General features: G+C 40.7%; 1 protein-coding gene across 3 annotated transcripts in view; it reads right to left on the bottom strand.

The window, feature by feature from the left end:
* The window catches only part of LOC121654074 (Down syndrome cell adhesion molecule-like protein 1 homolog), a 54,911-nt gene that overhangs the window by 5,077 nt on the left and 33,222 nt on the right, over nucleotides 1-16,612 (bottom strand). Inside the window, exons 8-26 of one of the 3 annotated variants that reach the window (XM_042007939.1) lie at nucleotides 16,190-16,462; nucleotides 15,254-15,538; nucleotides 14,016-14,135; nucleotides 13,748-13,924; nucleotides 12,953-13,152; nucleotides 12,137-12,233; nucleotides 11,885-12,013; nucleotides 11,617-11,784; nucleotides 11,427-11,497; nucleotides 7,823-8,063; nucleotides 6,804-6,989; nucleotides 6,241-6,396; nucleotides 4,425-4,564; nucleotides 2,301-2,454; nucleotides 1,617-1,734; nucleotides 1,334-1,497; nucleotides 1,140-1,238; nucleotides 658-846; nucleotides 34-321 (exon numbers count right to left, since the gene is read on the bottom strand). In XM_042007939.1, the coding sequence (XP_041863873.1) occupies nucleotides 34-321; nucleotides 658-846; nucleotides 1,140-1,238; nucleotides 1,334-1,497; nucleotides 1,617-1,734; nucleotides 2,301-2,454; nucleotides 4,425-4,564; nucleotides 6,241-6,396; nucleotides 6,804-6,989; nucleotides 7,823-8,063; nucleotides 11,427-11,497; nucleotides 11,617-11,784; nucleotides 11,885-12,013; nucleotides 12,137-12,233; nucleotides 12,953-13,152; nucleotides 13,748-13,924; nucleotides 14,016-14,135; nucleotides 15,254-15,538; nucleotides 16,190-16,462 (3,255 nt within the window). Of the gene's footprint in view, nucleotides 1-33; nucleotides 322-657; nucleotides 847-1,139; nucleotides 1,239-1,333; nucleotides 1,498-1,616; nucleotides 1,735-2,300; nucleotides 2,455-4,424; nucleotides 4,565-6,240; nucleotides 6,397-6,803; nucleotides 6,990-7,822; nucleotides 8,064-11,426; nucleotides 11,498-11,616; nucleotides 11,785-11,884; nucleotides 12,014-12,136; nucleotides 12,234-12,952; nucleotides 13,153-13,747; nucleotides 13,925-14,015; nucleotides 14,136-15,253; nucleotides 15,539-16,189; nucleotides 16,463-16,612 lie in introns of those variants that run through there. The other 2 variants (XM_042007940.1, XM_042007941.1) reach the window with 2 other exon arrangements.

Raw genomic sequence — 16,612 nt, 5'->3', positions numbered from 1 at the left:
GGTAGAAAAGTAGAAAATGTAGTGTGCACTCACTGCCGTCGTAGTCAGTAGTAGCAAACTGGGAGCTCTGGTTGCCGCAGCCGGCGCTGTTGCAGGCCTTCATTTTAAGCTCGTACCAGGTGGCCTCACGCAGCTCGCTGAGGAAGAGCTGACTGGTGGAATTGGCCTTGAGGCTTTGCCAGGCCCAGGTGCCTTTGGGTCGGAAGTCCAGCATCAGGTCAGTGATGGGGCAGCCACCACTGGTCCAGCCCTGCAAGTTGAGCCCTGCATGAGTGGAGTTGATGTGGGTGAGCAGCGGTTGGTCTTTGTTGAAAACTGGTTCTGGAGACAGATAAAAACAAGAAAAAGAAATTAGAAAGATAGTGATAAAAGAGTAAAACAGTATCCCTCCTATGTGATCTATTAAAAATGTAATACATATGTAAGTTCATGTAATTATAAAAAAATGTATTATGTAAAATGAACATGGTAACTAAAGTCTTTATGTACTGTTTTTTGTATTTACGATATTGTCGATTATGAAAAAACCTATGAAAATCTATGCTAAAATATGTTTTTAATCCAAATCAGTTTTAAAAAGAGAGAAAAAGATAAATAAATCATTGAATAAGTTGGAAAATTAAGCAGAATTAAGACTTAAAATAAGCCCCCCTTCACCTCTTCCATGTGTCTTTGCCTCAATGATCTCACTGATGCGCCCTGAGCCCACACTGTTCTTGGCAGCCAATTTGACTTTGTACCATGTTCCACAGCGAAGATTGTCCAACCTGAAGGAACGCTCGCTCGAGCTGATGAACACATCTCTCCATTCCTCTGTATTGTCCACAGAATACTGCAGCACAAATCCTGTAGTCACACAAAACAATTTAATGTTAAACACAAATAATCGCCGATACAAATATGGTTCATTGCTGTTGAACACCAGGGGGCAGCGATTAGCTGTGATTTGCTGCAGTCAGCTCAAGCTTGACTTTCTTTAGCACAAAATATAAGCTTAGTGTACAATATAACTACAACTGGCAGCTAGAAGGTGAAGTGCACTAAAATGAGAGGGTCCTCTTAATGGGAATATTTGTTTCTGATTCAACCACAAAGTGTACAGGGCTGACTGTTCACATAAAGGTCAGCCAGGAGAATACCTCTGATTGAGCTTCCTCCGTTATCTCCAGGAATCCAAGCCAGTGTGATGGAAGAGGTGGAGGTGGTGGAAACAGTCAGCCGAGGCTGGTCAGGAGGAACTGGATGTGATACACACAGTCAATGACTCAACAACAGAACCGAAACACCACAAAGCCAACACGCTCGCCACTCATGTAAAACAGTTTCCTCTTACCTTGTACCACCAGATTCACTATGATGGTGTCAAAGCCAAGTGTATTAGTAGCCGTACAGGTGTAGTACCCAGAATCCTCTGCTTTGACTGAGCGTAGCACCAGCGTGCCGTTGGACAAGATCTGCCGCTGACTGTCGGCTGTCACAGGAATGGCAGAGTCCTCACTGGCAGAACAAAAACATGGGTCACAGAGGGTTAGCATCATAAAGTGAATGAAGGCATTATTATCAACAACACATCTGTCTGAGTGTGTCATGACTCTGACACAAAAGTGCTCTCTGACCTGTCTTTAGTCCATTTAATTGTGGGGGCAGGCTCTCCAACTGAGCTGCAGGGTAGACGCACTTCTTTCATCCAGGGTGTGGTTACTGTACCCCCAAAGGACAGAATCTTAGCCGGTACTGGACAAAAAGACACAAAATATTGAATAGTTACCTTAGGTTCTCTACATACATGCTTACGAAAAATATACCAAAATAAATTTTTTCATAATTTTGGTTGTCTGTGTGTGCGTGCTGATTGTGTATAAGAGGCCCAGCTTGCCCGAGGGAAAATGCCTTTATCTTCTGCTGAAGGAATAAAAAGCTGTAGCAAAGGGTTTGAAAGTAGCCCCTCCTAAAACCTCTTAGTTTCAGTCTATCTTTTCTCCATAGATCCTCCCCTCTATCGATTCTGGCCTGCTACCTCTCTCCCTGGGGGTCATTTTACTGGATAGGCCCTGTTCATCACCGCATAATTAACAACAGCGTTTCTCGCAACATAGCCACAACTCAATCAATACTACAGCTGTCAATCAATAGCAGCGAGTGTAGACAGAGAGATGCGGGGAGAGGGAGTGATGAAAGCGATCTGATCAGAAGAGAACATGTTGTCGGTTCATAGCTGTCTTTAGAGTGTTCTCCCTCATAACCTTTACACAAATCTCTTTACCCTTCTCCTCCACCACAGGCTCGCCCGGAGGACCCACCTTTCCCAGCAGGCTCCACTGTGACCTTTGCGCTGATGTTGCCTCGGCCAGCAGTTGTCACGGCCGCAGCCCAGATGTGGTATTGTTTACCACGGGTAAGGTGCGTGATACGGTAGAAGAGCATCTCTGGGTTAGCTTCATACTCACTGGGCGCCTGGAAAATGAGAGAGCACGCCATGTCATTTTAGCACTCAGTAACAAGACAGGGTAGGTGGCAGCTTGTGTGCAAGATACACTAGTACAACTCACAAATCTTAGAAGATCTACAGACTTATTGTGAATTGAAGGCAAATGCTCACAAATGTATAAGGGGTTAGACTATACTACAATTTTTTTTCATCACTAACACTTTTCCCTTCTTGAAAACTCAACCTTATGTGCAGCATAAGTGTGTTAACTCACTTATTCAATCAGAGGTTTTATGTAAGTCACATAAACAGGGCTGATTTTTTTTACTACTTTTACATAAATTTAAGTATTTGTCAATTTTTTTATTTAGTGGTATTGATGATAATGTAAATTATTTTTAATTTTCAAAATGAAGTTTCGCTGATGCTCAGAATCATTGGATGTTTTTTGTTTTTCTTCTTCTTTTACAAGGCATTCATATAGATTGCTCTATGAACTGAACTCAAAATAGAGAGTCAGAAATACAATAACTCTCCATATTCTTCCCTCCAGCCCAGAGTGAGGATCTGAAAACCCCTGCTAAAGTAAATTTTTTCCATGTATCTAATCAAAGATACAAACTGTACATTATAAAGGGAATAAAACTGAGTCACCGATAATGAAGTTATTGAACCTGTTTAAAGATTTTCCCTTCAAGTTTACCAAAGCTGCAAAAAGGAAATGTAAGAAATACTGTATTAAGAGCTAAACAGCCTTTTAAATAAATATAACATGCTTATAAATTGTTGAAGTAATGTGCAATTTTGGCAAATATGTTTTCAGTGTGAGGAAGCCGTTTGGAAGACAATTCAGGTGTTGAGCTGCTGACAGCAAACTAAAGAGCCAGTTTCATTAAAAAATGTTTGAGTTGAAAGGAGTAAAAGGGATTCAATTAAATATAATTAGGGAATAAAAGTGACAACAAAGTGTAATTTCCCCATTAATGGAGTTACATATCATCACTATTCTTGTGAATCTATCTTTCTTTCCTACATACATCTTTTAAAAGGCAAAAATGCCCCTAAATTCACACACAAAAAAGGTGGTATGCGAACAGAGACACTTGTATTTCAAGATGATCCTTTTCTATCTCTTTAATCTGCTCTTCCCTGTTCATCTTTAGTTCCTTCACTGCTGCCTTTTCGCTCCATCCCTGTATGTGTGTGTGTGGATGTGTGTGTTTGAAGGGGGATTCGAACATTCCTCTAGCATTGTGGTGGTGTTGTGGTGATCCAGGGAGTGATACAGGGAGATAATGAAAAGAAGGACAAAAGCACTCTCATCTTGATGTGACTGATACCCTCCTCTGCTCCACCCTTCTACCCTGCCTGCCTCCCTCATCCCTCTCTTTTTCTATCCTTTCCCCCTCAGTGTCTCCCTACATCTTAATGGTGTGTCTCTTTTTCTCTCTCAACCTCCTTTCCCCTTCCCTCCCTCCCTCCCTTCTCTGCCTGTGCTCATTTACATGGCACTCATGCACAGGAAGGGAGGAGTATTTGTGAATAATAAGAAAGTGAGATTCTTTCCTTATATCCGACTTCACTGTGTGCTTGGTGTTTGTGTGCATACGATCTAACCAAAATTGCAAAGCTGCATGTACGTACATAAATAGAAAATGTTAAAATGCGAGGTCTGTCTGTGTGTTTGTGTTTCTGATGCTGCAGTGTGCATGTGTGAGCTTGTTCTCGGCCTCATTTGCATATCTACGTCTCATCACGTTGCCAAGACAACCTCATCTGTTCATCTGGGAGGGCAGGAAATAAAGCAATGGTGCAAACACAGTGAAAGAGAGATGTGCACAAAGATCCACACACACACACACAGGTTCAATTTTTGATGGTGGTGACAAATTAATTATTTCTGTCTGCAGCTTTTTATCAACTCACTTGATCCACAAGCACCTGAAGCATTTTTTACTGACCCTTCATTAGCTACAGCCATAGAGGAAAGACTTACCGGCTGTCCAGATCCTGGACTGGAGCAGTAGATGGTGTACTTGCGGATAACACCATTTGGTTTGAGAGGAGGCAACCAGGACACAACCACACTACTTGGAGAGGAAGGAACTGCCTTGATGCCAGCTGGTGGACCAGGAACTAGAGAAATCACATAGCAACATCAACACACACAGCCATGCATATGTAATGTGTGTATGTGTGTGTGTTTGTGCATGCACATGTTGGGTATTGGATGCTTGTTAAAGTGAGCAGGGCTGTTTGCAGATTGGTAGTCTTATCCTGCACTAAGCCGCTCTGGGAGGACTTGGAAGAAGTCCCTTTGGGTGAACGGCGGTGACATATGTTCATTCAGACATTGGTCAGCAATTCTGACTCAGTTACACCCAGCATTCTCTTAACTCTCAAACCCACAAACAGATTAGACATTAGTGTCTGATCCTCCGCTAGCCACTTCAGCTTTACACAAGACGGCGCTTAATGCTTTGATTACAAGATAATAGCACAAGAGGGGTTTATGAAAGGATTCACACTTTACAAAAACACATCAGGACACTGGATACTGTTCAAAGGGAACAAAGGTGCTTTTGTCACTTCGTCCAAACTGTATAGGACTCAACCTATCAAGCCCATTCAGTCCACACCATAAATATAACCAATGCCTGACAGTGGGCCTCATCTGAGCTCTACTGAGGGAGCCAACCTCAGTGTAAGAACCAAGCATCTAAATCTGTCCCACACTTTTCACTTTTTTCATGCTTTCAGACACCTTTTGAATCAGTCTTTCAACCAACCCATTGCCCCTAAACTCCTCCATCCTACACCTGACAAGAGGAGGCATGAAAACAATATAAACTCAGAAAGGAGAAAGATAACACGAAATGTTTTAAAAGAAGGAGGCAGGAATAAAACAATGGTGAGAATATTAGATGCAGTCCCTGAGGAAGTGATGATGGCAGTAGCGAGGAGGAGCAAAGGAGGCAGTCATCATTATCATAACTGGATCGCCATGTCAAAGTAGGAGTGGCAGTGAGGGTGGAGGGTGGGGGTGGGGGTAAGTTCCATCTGGTGCCCAAAAGCTGCCCTAGACTACAGACAGACAGACAGTCTGCCACAGACAAGGCACCCCAAGTCATGATGAGGAGCAGAAGCACAATTGTGCTGAGTGAACAGGAGGATATGTCACTCCAGAACACTTATAACCTGCTGATCGGCCCAAAGAAATGGAAATATAAACCTCACCTGCACTCACCAACTCAGGAAAATAAAATAAAATAAAATAAAATAATGGTCATAACATTTCTGTAATCCTCATTTGCTACCAGTCAAGATAAGAATGTGTGATCACCTTTCTATCTTTCCATCTTTAACCCCCCAGGCCCCTCCACCTCCTTTATAAAGAGACATGGATCTGGCTGTAATCCCGCCTCCAATGGTGTAAGCACAAAATTAATTCTCTCTAATCCGCGAGGAGTTAATCCCTCTGCCTATGGCAAGAGGGCTGGTGGAGAGGATGCGGGCCTGGCCTGATGACTGACTCCTGGATGCTATATGCTCTGAGAGAGCATCCCCCTCCTTCTTTCCCCCAACTAGAGCCTCCTGACAGCCCTCCTTCAGCCCTGAACTGCAGAGCCAAAGCCTCTTAATTCTCATTAGCACCGCTAATGGAGCTTCCCAACATAAATGAGCTTTTGTCATGGATTGAAGATGCAACCCAACACCCATTTTATCTGCCTCCCATCCACAATCTCCTTATAATGTGGACACTTTCCTGCACTTAAACATTTAGAAGAACAGCTCAGAAACTGCATACTCACGATCTTCACGAGTCTGGATATACAGGACATTGCTGCGGACTCCATCTCCAGCTTGTGTGTAGGCCAACACCTGGACACTGTAGTTGGTGAACTTCTCAAGTCCTCGCAGCTCCACCTGTTCCCGTGTGGTGGTGATATTCTGCATTTCTCCCCATTCTGAGGGAGAACAGGGAGGGAAAGCTTGTTTTCTCACAGACCAAATGTATCTAAGACAAAATACATTTATATGAAACTTAATTGCTGTCTTGAAGGGAAAATGCTGCTAGGATCACAAGGCAGCAGCTGAAAGGAGGAAGTTTTCCAAATTTCCCTCCTATGAAGCATTTTTAGCAAATTCCAAGAATTCTTAGGAGACAAGGATAGATATCTGAACTATACACACACAACTGCTCATCCCTGTAAGCACATACACGGACAGTTTAACTACACAGTACTAAAGAACAGAAAACTGTGTTATGAGAAATGTGGGGATAGACAACACATTCTTATTCACAACACTAACAGAGTGGCGGGCGAGTGCAAGGGTGGGTAAGTGAATTTAGAATGAGATAGGTGATAATTACTCTGCATTGGCCACTGGGCCTGGCCCCCACAGCACCCACCTCCGTCAGGGAAGAGGGACCAAAACACAACCCGGTAGCCTTTCAGCACACCGTGTAGCGTCAGCCGTGGAGGCTCTGCCCAGGTGATCACCGCCTCGTCTGATGTCACTGAGATTGCTCTCACGTTTTGTGGGGGTTCGCTGGGCACTGGAGACAGCAGAGAGGGAGTGTTAGTGCTGCTTAGTTAAAAAAAAAGATAGAAATAAAAAAAATCTCTTTGCCTTTAAGACAGATATATCTGGCAAAAGCAAATGAAGCCCTGATAAGCAATGATAACCCAACATTACAAAACCACAAGCATCTACGCTGAAAAAAAATCAGTCAAATGAGCTCAAATTAGCTTTGTTCATTCCCAGCTTTTAGAGTGGAGAGTAAAAGTGGTGGGGGGATTGATTGAGGGGAGAAAGATCATTGGGAGAGCAACATGAATTGTAAATCAGCTACATCTAAGGGGTAAAATTCAGATGAGGTGAGCTGAAATATGGAGGACAAAATCTGTAGGAGGACAATGTTTGTCTTCAATCCAATGGCAGTTGTAAGGATAGCTTCACACTACACACTTGGCCAATTATCATCACTCCAGCTGTCTTATCATCACTCCATTCAGACAGAAAGGGATCGTGGAAAATTATAAGAAATAAAAACAGAGGAATCACGAGAGGGAACCAATGAGAAGACGAACAGGGAAAAAAGGAGATGGTGTTGGCAGACATTTAAAGAGTAATGGGGTTGCTTGTTCAACTCTTGCTCTCTATCGGCCTAATGAGGTAGCTAATTAATGTAGAGCGTATAGTGGGGGATGTGCTGCAAATCCATTTCTACCATTTTGTTAAAGCACATGTGTCTGTATATTTATTTGCACTAATTTTCCATCCTGTAGTTGCAGTTTTTCTCTTTTGAATAAATCAAAGAAGTATCCCCCTTTACTACCACTCCCTCCTACACTTCTAATTCTTCATCTTGTTATCCACTTTTCCTACCATCTTCCAATGTGGTGGCATTGATCTCAGTGCTGGATGGGCCTGTCCCAGCTCTGTTGAAGGCCTGGACCACAACCCCGTACTGGGCAAACTTCTTCAGATTGTCCAAAGTGTACACTTCACTGTCTCCTGTGGCTTTCATCTCCACAATGCTGTACTGGCCATTGCTACCCGGACCGTTCTCTCTGTAGCCAATCTGATAGCCTCGGATAACCCCATTCTGCAGCTCTTTCTTAGGAGCCTGAAAGTTTTAAGAATAACAAGACTTGGAATATATAAGCACATTAAAAAAAAAGCATAAAAAATACAGTTTAGTTTGCATAACCCAGATGTTTTCTAAGACATCTTAACCTTAAACACTTTGAGTTCGTTTAATAGATTAAATGAGATCTTTTTTTTATCTTTAAAAATAAGCAGTAATATCTCAGAAAACGTGGTAGTTCCTAAAGTGTTTTACTGTTAAATATTACAGTTTAAGCCACTTACCTTGGCTCATTTTTCAGCACAGCTTTAATATGCTAAAATCCAGACAAGACTGAGGCTGTTGTTTTTGGACCTGAACGCCTCAGGAAAACACTGTCTAGCAATGCATTACCTTGGCTTTCAGTACTACAGTTAAGTACCTGGGACTTATTTTTGACCAGAATTTGCCCTTTGACTCACATATAAAACAAGTTTCTAAGACTGCCTTCTTTTACCTATTACATATTGCCCAAATTAGGAACATCCTGTCTCAGAGCGATGCTGAAAACTATGCTGAAATCATTTATTACTTTAAGACCGGGGACTCCTGCAAATTCCTTATTGTTGGGCTTTTCAAAACATGCTCTTAAAGATCTCCAGCTGACTCCAAATGCTGCAGCAAGGGCTGTAATGAGAACTAGCAGAAGATATTTAGCTTCTCGTCATTGGCTCCCCTTTAATCTCCAGGATAAAATGGAAATTTCCCTCCTCATATTTACAGCTCTTAGTGACTAAGCTCCACTACATCTTAAGGATCTTACAGTTCTATATTTTTCCTAAATGAGTACTTTGCTCTCAGACTGCAGGCTTGCTCGTGGTTTCTGGTGTTTCTGAAACTTCAGGCCCCTCTCTGTTTGGAACAAACTTCCAGTTTAGGTTTGGGGAAGCAGACATCATCTCTGCCTTTAAAAGTTATAGTTATGGCTGGCTTGGGTGGCCCTTAGTCGTTTCTTTAGTTATGCTGAGTTAGGCTCAGGTTTTCTGGTGGCTGTCCCATGATGCATTGAACACTTCCTCTTAATCATTTATGTATAAATATACAGTATGACATTATTATTGTCCTTAACTTGTGTTTCTCCTTTTCTTTCTCTGCAGGTATCCCTGGCTAAGATGTGCCGCTGTCAGTCCCTCTATCCTATCCTCACCATCCCAACGAGGTGAGGCAGACGGCTGCCCTTCCTGAGTCTGGTTCTGCTAGAAGTTTTCCTTCCTATTAAAAGGGAACTTTCTCCTTTCTACTGTCACCTGCTGCATGTATACTCAGTATGGGGGATTGAGCTGATCAGATTCAATTCAATCCGTTGGTTTCCTTAGCTATTTAATTATTTTTCATAAACTGCCTTGTTTGAAGTTGGTTATAATAAATTGGACAAATAATATAATGAATTTGTTTTAATTGGATTATAAATGGACTATAGTGAATCGACCTTAATAAACTGAAGAGTTGGTTTGATGTTAATAAGTTAATATTAAATTTAAATAAAACAAAGTATAAAATATTTGGGAATAGACTAACCAACACTAATAAGAAACTTGTGATAAATGATACAGAACTTGAAAGAGTGTCAGAAATAAAATGTCTTGGTGTATTAATACATGAAAGACTGAGTTTTAAGAAACATATAAACTATACAAATTTAAAATGTGCTCCTTTATACTGACATAAATGACCTATTGTGGTGGAACGTGTACAAGACAACATTAAATTGGGCTTTTCTTCTTCAAAAAAAGCCATAAGTATAATTACTAACTCCACATTTACAGATCAGACTAATTCTCTGTTCATCAAACTTAAAAATGTATTGAAATTTGAAGACCTGGTCAAACTCAAGATTCTTCAAATCACATACAGAGTTAAAAATTATCAATTACCTAACAGCATCCAAAAGCTTTTCCAATTAAGGGAGAGTAAATTCAGCCCGGTAGGAACATACATGTTTGAAAACCAGCTGTAAGAACAAACGCTAAACTTCATTGTATTTCTACAAGACCAGTTCAATTTTGGAACAGCTGTAGTGAGGACATAAAAACATGTCAATCAATAGGAGAATTTAAACAAAAGATACAAGATGAGATAATTGAAAGACATGAAGCTAATAATGATATATGTTGAAAGCAATGTATATTGTATATTATGACTTATTATGAGTAGTACCATTGTGTGTTGTGTAATGTGATATTGTAATATTATATAATGTGCAATATTATTCAGAGAAGCTGTGAAAGTGTCAATATTTAAGTTGTCATTGACAAAAGGGTTTTGGACTAAATAAGTGTTCAACTTCTTCCAAAATCCTTTCTGAACTTTGAAAGTTTTTTGTAACAAATGTTTAATTTGTTTCTAATTTTTACTTTGAAAATAAATAATAATTGTTCTGATTTTGACTTGAGAAGCCTCTTTTGAGTTGGTGCTATTGTAGAAATTGAGATAAACAAGTGAAGAGGCAATTTCTCACGTCTGCAACGCATGTCATTTATTCAAGCTCCCAAAATTGTGTGAAACATGGTGCAGCCCAAAAAATGAACTAAAAGAGAAGCATTGTGTTTAAAGTGACTGTGTTCTTGTTACCTTGAGGCTGCTGAGTAGAACATATTTATCATTATTTATCAACCCTGTTTCAGTATATAAAACCCCTTTTATTCTATGTCACTTATAGTGACTGCTTACTGTCATAGATGATATTGAGTTTTTTTTCTAGCTGAATGTTAGACTAGAAATGCTAAACTATAAAGTGAATGCATATATATATGTATTCATCTTAACTGGAAATTCCCATTTCAGCTTTGATGTGAAGGCACATAGGTAAAGGAAGAACCAATATATGCTGATACCTGATTGGGTTCAGTTAAAAAAAAAATACACAACCTCTGTACCTCCTCTCAATCGCGCCTTTAAAATAAACTCATCAGTAAAACATGTACAAGTACTCTATGGGTAAACTGTTGACATATGTTGTATTTTTTGCACATTGCATGAAATTTGCTAGAATGAAGTATAAATCTTCATCTTTTGTGAGTTAAAAAATGTTCACAGGCCTGAACTTGGTGTTTTGAAAAAAGCAAAAATCATATAGTAACATGATAACAGTGTGAGCTTTAACATTATTCACTAACCTTTAAAGGTTTAAGTCAGATTCGCAATTTAAATATTTCAGTCTGTGTGAACTAAGAATATGTACAGGTATGTGGCTTTCAGAAGAGCTATGGGTTCTTAGTGGTTGCTCTAGATTATACTTAAAGTAACACAGAGACTCATGTGAAAATGCTATTTTCTGTTGAATTGCTCAGTCTTCATCAGCCATAAGCACTGTGTAATAGGACATGATGTAATAAGAGAAGTCCAATAGAAAAGTGATTTTACCCTCCATGTAACTCGGATGCTCTGAGATGTCATCGGCTGCAGGACTACATCCATTGGTGGCCCATCAGGTGCTGTTGATGTCAATTGAAGAGGTACCGTTAATACTAATAGCTCTGGTTCATGTACATGGAAAAGAGAGACAGACATGAAGGAAACAGACATAATTAAGAGGAGGAAAACGGTGACATACGTGCTTCCTCTGTGCTGATTGTGAGCTCTTTACTCGGGAGGCTGCGTCCAATCTTGTTATAAGAGTACATGCGGATGCTGTAAACACAGGCTGGGTGCAGCTCAACAATGTTGGCTTGATTGTTGGTTGGTGAGATGTTCCTGGTTGTGTACATGTGATCCCAGGAGTCTGTTAAACACAAGCAGATTTTAGATATCTTTATACTAAATCATTCATCATACATCATTGATGTTCAAGTTTAAGCTTTAAAAAAAAAAAAATCATCTACCTGACTTGTTCTTGTACTCAATGTCATAGCTGGTGATGATGCTGTTGCCATCAAACCTTTGGATCCAGCGCAGGTTCATGCTCCTGTCCTTAACTTCCCTCACCTCCAGCTCAGGGGGATCTGGTGGTTCTGTATTTGAGGAGAAAAAGAACAATGAGGAGTGTTTTGTGCCATGATTAATAATAAAGATGTAACGCTATAACCTGTCGAAACCACCTTACGTAGATGCTTTATAGGATTTTGCAGAAATACCTTGCACTGTGAGCTGAATAAGCCCTCGACCCTCTCCATAGGAATTGATAGCATGGCAGGAGAAGAAGACAGAATCTCCTCGCTCAGCTGGGTTCAGCTGTCAGAATCAATACACACACAAAAAACTGTCACAATGTACCACAAAATATGTATAAAAAAATACACCATAGCAAAAACTATAAACATTTTATTCACTTTAATGTGTATTGTGCCTTAAAAACAATACTCTTTAAAGTCAAATAATTCAACCATATTCAATGAACATTCTTGTAAAATAATTACTAACATAATGTTTCTCTCATTTTTTTTTTATATTTACATTTTAGCCAGCTTAATTCACATTGGAAATTTAAAACAAAGTTTTCTTTAGCTGTTATGCTGCAAACAAATGGAACAAACTGCCAGTGGAGATTAAACTTTCCCCAAATGTAGACATTTTTAAATCCAGGTTAAAAACTTTTCTTTTCTCATGCGCCTATGCATGAAATCTGCACGGTAACTTTTTTTTTAACATATCTTGCTTTTAATCATTTTAATGTAATTTATTATTTTATTGTGATTATGTGTTGATTATGTGTTGATGCCTTTTACTATTCTAAATATCTGTAATGTCTTTGTTTTATGTAAAGCACTTTGAATTGTCCTGTACATGAAATGTGCTATACAAATAAACTGCCTTGCCTTGCCTTGCCTTGCAAACATCTCTAAAGCTCACTCAAAAAAATTAACAAAATGCACTACTGTAGCAATAAGCGAGCAAATAAACATAAGGTCTAGAGTTTTAGGTTGCGTTCTGGATCAGATAGCCATTCTGACCTTTAGGGTTGAGATGACTTCATCCCCCTTCTTGTTGATGGTGATGGAGTACCGGGGGTTCCTCTCTGCATCAATGACAGTGTCTCCTCTCTCCCAGCGGATAATAATGGGCTGCTCGCCCCGTGCTGTGCAGTTCAGCTCCTTGGTCTGGCCCTTCCTCGCCATGGTGGTGTTGGGATGGCTGGTGATCATGGCAGGAACTGAGCAGATTCACAGACACGTGTCAGAGTAATGAATAGTTTTATATGGAGTAATGAGATCAGGGAATGGGAATGTGGTATTGGAAACTGAGGATATAGTACAGATGTATAGACATCACTATTCCTTTCCTCCCTTCTCCGTTGTCATTTCATGCTTCAAGCTTCGCTGGATCTATTATACTATATCCGCCCTATCTATTTGCTTCGTCTTGTTCTCTTCTTGCCATACTTTTGATTTTTCTTCCTCTTCTGTTCCTCAGACATGGATTATTGATTGAGTGGAGATCCTGTGGTTTTGTTTTCATCACTAATTCATCAGCTCTTTTCCCCAGCAAATATTCGGGAACGCACAAACCAAGAGCCAAAACACATAAATCAATAGCAAAGGCACCCCCTGTTAGAGGTGTGCAGGACAGAGACAGGACCTTGTTGTATTCAGTACAGGCCATAGTAGCCTGGGGCAAAAATGTACTTAAGAAATGCTGATTCCTGTCCCAAAAATCTAAGATTTATCTTTGTACCAACCAGGAAATGAAAGGAAGTGGGTTTATGCCCCCCCCCCCCCCAAAAAAAAGAAAAAAAAAATTACACTTACTCTTGACAGTGAGGATCATGCTTTTACTGATGTCTGAGCCCACACCGTTAGAGGCCTGACAGAGGTAGTACCCTCGGTCATCCTCAAGAACATGTCGTATGAGCAAAGAGCCATTTGACATGATCTGGATGCGACCTGTAAGTGGGACAGGATGGTACTGCTGTGGGTTTCCAACACCTGCAATAACAAAACGCAGTGCATGCATGTTAGCATGTCAGTGTCTTCATCTTTTTTCCTTGTTCACATATGTTGTTGCAGCTGCTTTTACCTTTGGCATGTTTCCACATGACCTTTGGAGGTGGGTAACCCTCCACAGAGCAATTTAGAACGCCGGCTTTTCCGTATATGCAGTCCTGGTTGTTGGGCTGCACCACAAAACGTGGAGGCACTGAGAAACAAAGATATGCATTTTAATCTAAATGGAGACACTTAAAGCAAAAGGTAAAAATTTAAGTGTTACTAAAAGAGAAATGTAGTTTTAAGCTTGCACTGCAAAGTCAAACCAGTCTCACTCTATTGTAATAGCTAGTTAGCTAGTTAGCTTCTAATAACTAGCAATTCTGTAGCCCAATTGTAGCAATTTTTCAATAAAGGAACAAAAACTGTTACATTTGCATGCAAATATGATATACTGGAATTCTCTCCCACCCAAAATGTTCTGTCACTGGAATATACAGCCTATGATTACCTTTAGAGAATATGTAACCTCTTATATGAGGAACTGTATGTAAAAACGGAGTCCAAAAAGGTGACTGTTGAGTGATAAAAATAATGCATTTTACGCCAAACCACGGCCATCTTCTAACTCTACACAAATAGATTTAATTTTTAACCCTCACAAAGTGATGGCATTTCCAGAAACCAAGCTGGAAGGGATAGTGTTGTGACACATTTTGTTTGCATGTCACCATAAAGACAACAATTAAAATGGTGTCTTGTTGTAAAAATAAAGTATTTCAGCCTAAGCCGTCATCATCTTTTTTAAATCCAAGCAATGAAAATATCTTAATTGTTGCAAAATTGTTGTAATTAAATTTGGCTTGCTATTGATTTGATGTAACTCCAGTCATTTGTTGTTCTTGATCCACCTCCTCTCCTTTCACATTTAGAGGACTTTGTGGCTTAAAACAATGTTTAACAAAGACATCTACAATGAATAAAAATACTCACAAGTTATATTTCTCTCTTACTGCTTGTAGGGGTGTTACTTTGCAGGATGCTAGTCATATTTAACTTCATGAGCAAATTATGTATCGGCTTGCACTGACAACTTCTGTTGTTCTGTTGTTTCTAATTTGCTTTACATGAAATTAATACACTGTAAAGATGCCCAAAACACTTGTAAGGAAGTGGGAGGTCAAAGTTAGTGGTGTTATTCAACAGACTGTTCCACAAAACACTTGATATTGATTTTTTTCATTTTTCTGTCACTAAGGATTAGGTTTCGGCCTTCAGAATACAAGATGAGTGTTAGATTCTAGTTGATTGCTGCAAGTCCATTCTCACCAGTGACAATCAGCTGTCTCTCCCAGCTGACGGTGGCAGCGGCGTTGCTAGCGATGCAGGTGTAGTTTCCATTGTGCTTCAGAGTCACCTTGGAGATTTGCAGGGAGCTCATGAACTCTTTGGTCTCTATTGCGACGCCAGAGGCAGAGCCTGGCACGATGAGCTGGCCGTCTTTGTGCCAGGTGATGCGTATGGGCATGTCCCCAGATGACACCACACAGGCGATGTACATGAGCTTCCCCACTGAGGTAGAGGGGATATCGAAGGGCTGGATAAGGGGTGGCACTGAGGGACACAGACAGGAAGAGCGCAGAGATTCAGTGGGATAAAAGAAGCAGTAAGAGTGGCAATGCAGCCATCTGGAGAAATGCTAAAAGACATGGAGAAGGTCATTGGCCAGTGGGCCCCCTCTTTGCTACCACCCCTTTCGGCCCCCATCTCCTGCAGCCCATAATAGCTGCTCTGGTTAGAGTCCAATTGGCAGGGGGAAGTCATTCTGTTGCCATAGTAATGGAGGTTGAGATGGGGGTACTACAGCTGAGACATCTGGGGGATTTAATCTAGGCTTCATTATTATTCATCTAATTAAATCAGAGGCACACACACTCAGGCACATGCACACACACTTAAACACCTCTGCAGCTGCCCTGTCACCACCGTTAGCTGACTCACAGACTAAACAAAATATAGACACAAACATCTAAAATCCAGGAAAGAAAATCTGAAATCAATCCCAAATCCCTATTTCATCTATCCATTAAAAAAATTTAAAAAACAACCGTATTCCAAGTGGCAATTCAAGGGTTTGTTTTTTTTCCTTTTCTCTTTTTTGGTCAGCTTGAACTGTCTCATCCTTATCTTGTGGCACTTTGGACTCTTTTTATGGTTATCTTTTCTAAAGACAATACCCAACACATTCATTCATGAGACACCTACCTTTTACAGTAACATGCACAGTTTGGTTGATTGACACCTGGGGCTGGATCAAAACACTACACAAGTAGATCCCTTCATCTGCGCCCTTCTGCACGTCCGTAAGCCTCAGCGTGCCGTTCTCAAACACCACTTGACGATGATTATCAGGCAGCTGCATGCCATCCTTTAGCCACTTGATGGAGTAATATGGGTACCCAATCACGCGGCATGTTATATAGGTGTTTCTGCCCGCCACTGCGGTGATGTCTCGCATGGGTCTAATTCGAGGTGGACCTGGAGACACGGGGAAGAGAGGGAGGGGATGGAGGGAGGAGACCGAGACAAACATGGAGGCCAGAGAAAGGTGCAGATGAGGTGACGGAGGTCATGGCAGAATAAGAGGGCAGCCACGGAAACGGGAGGTGAAGAGATAAAGGTTGAGGG

The sequence above is a fragment of the Melanotaenia boesemani genome, chromosome 15 (genome assembly GCF_017639745.1).
Source record: "Melanotaenia boesemani isolate fMelBoe1 chromosome 15, fMelBoe1.pri, whole genome shotgun sequence".
Lineage (NCBI taxonomy): Eukaryota > Metazoa > Chordata > Actinopteri > Atheriniformes > Melanotaeniidae > Melanotaenia > Melanotaenia boesemani.
This window is presented reverse-complemented; position numbering and strand designations above follow the sequence as displayed.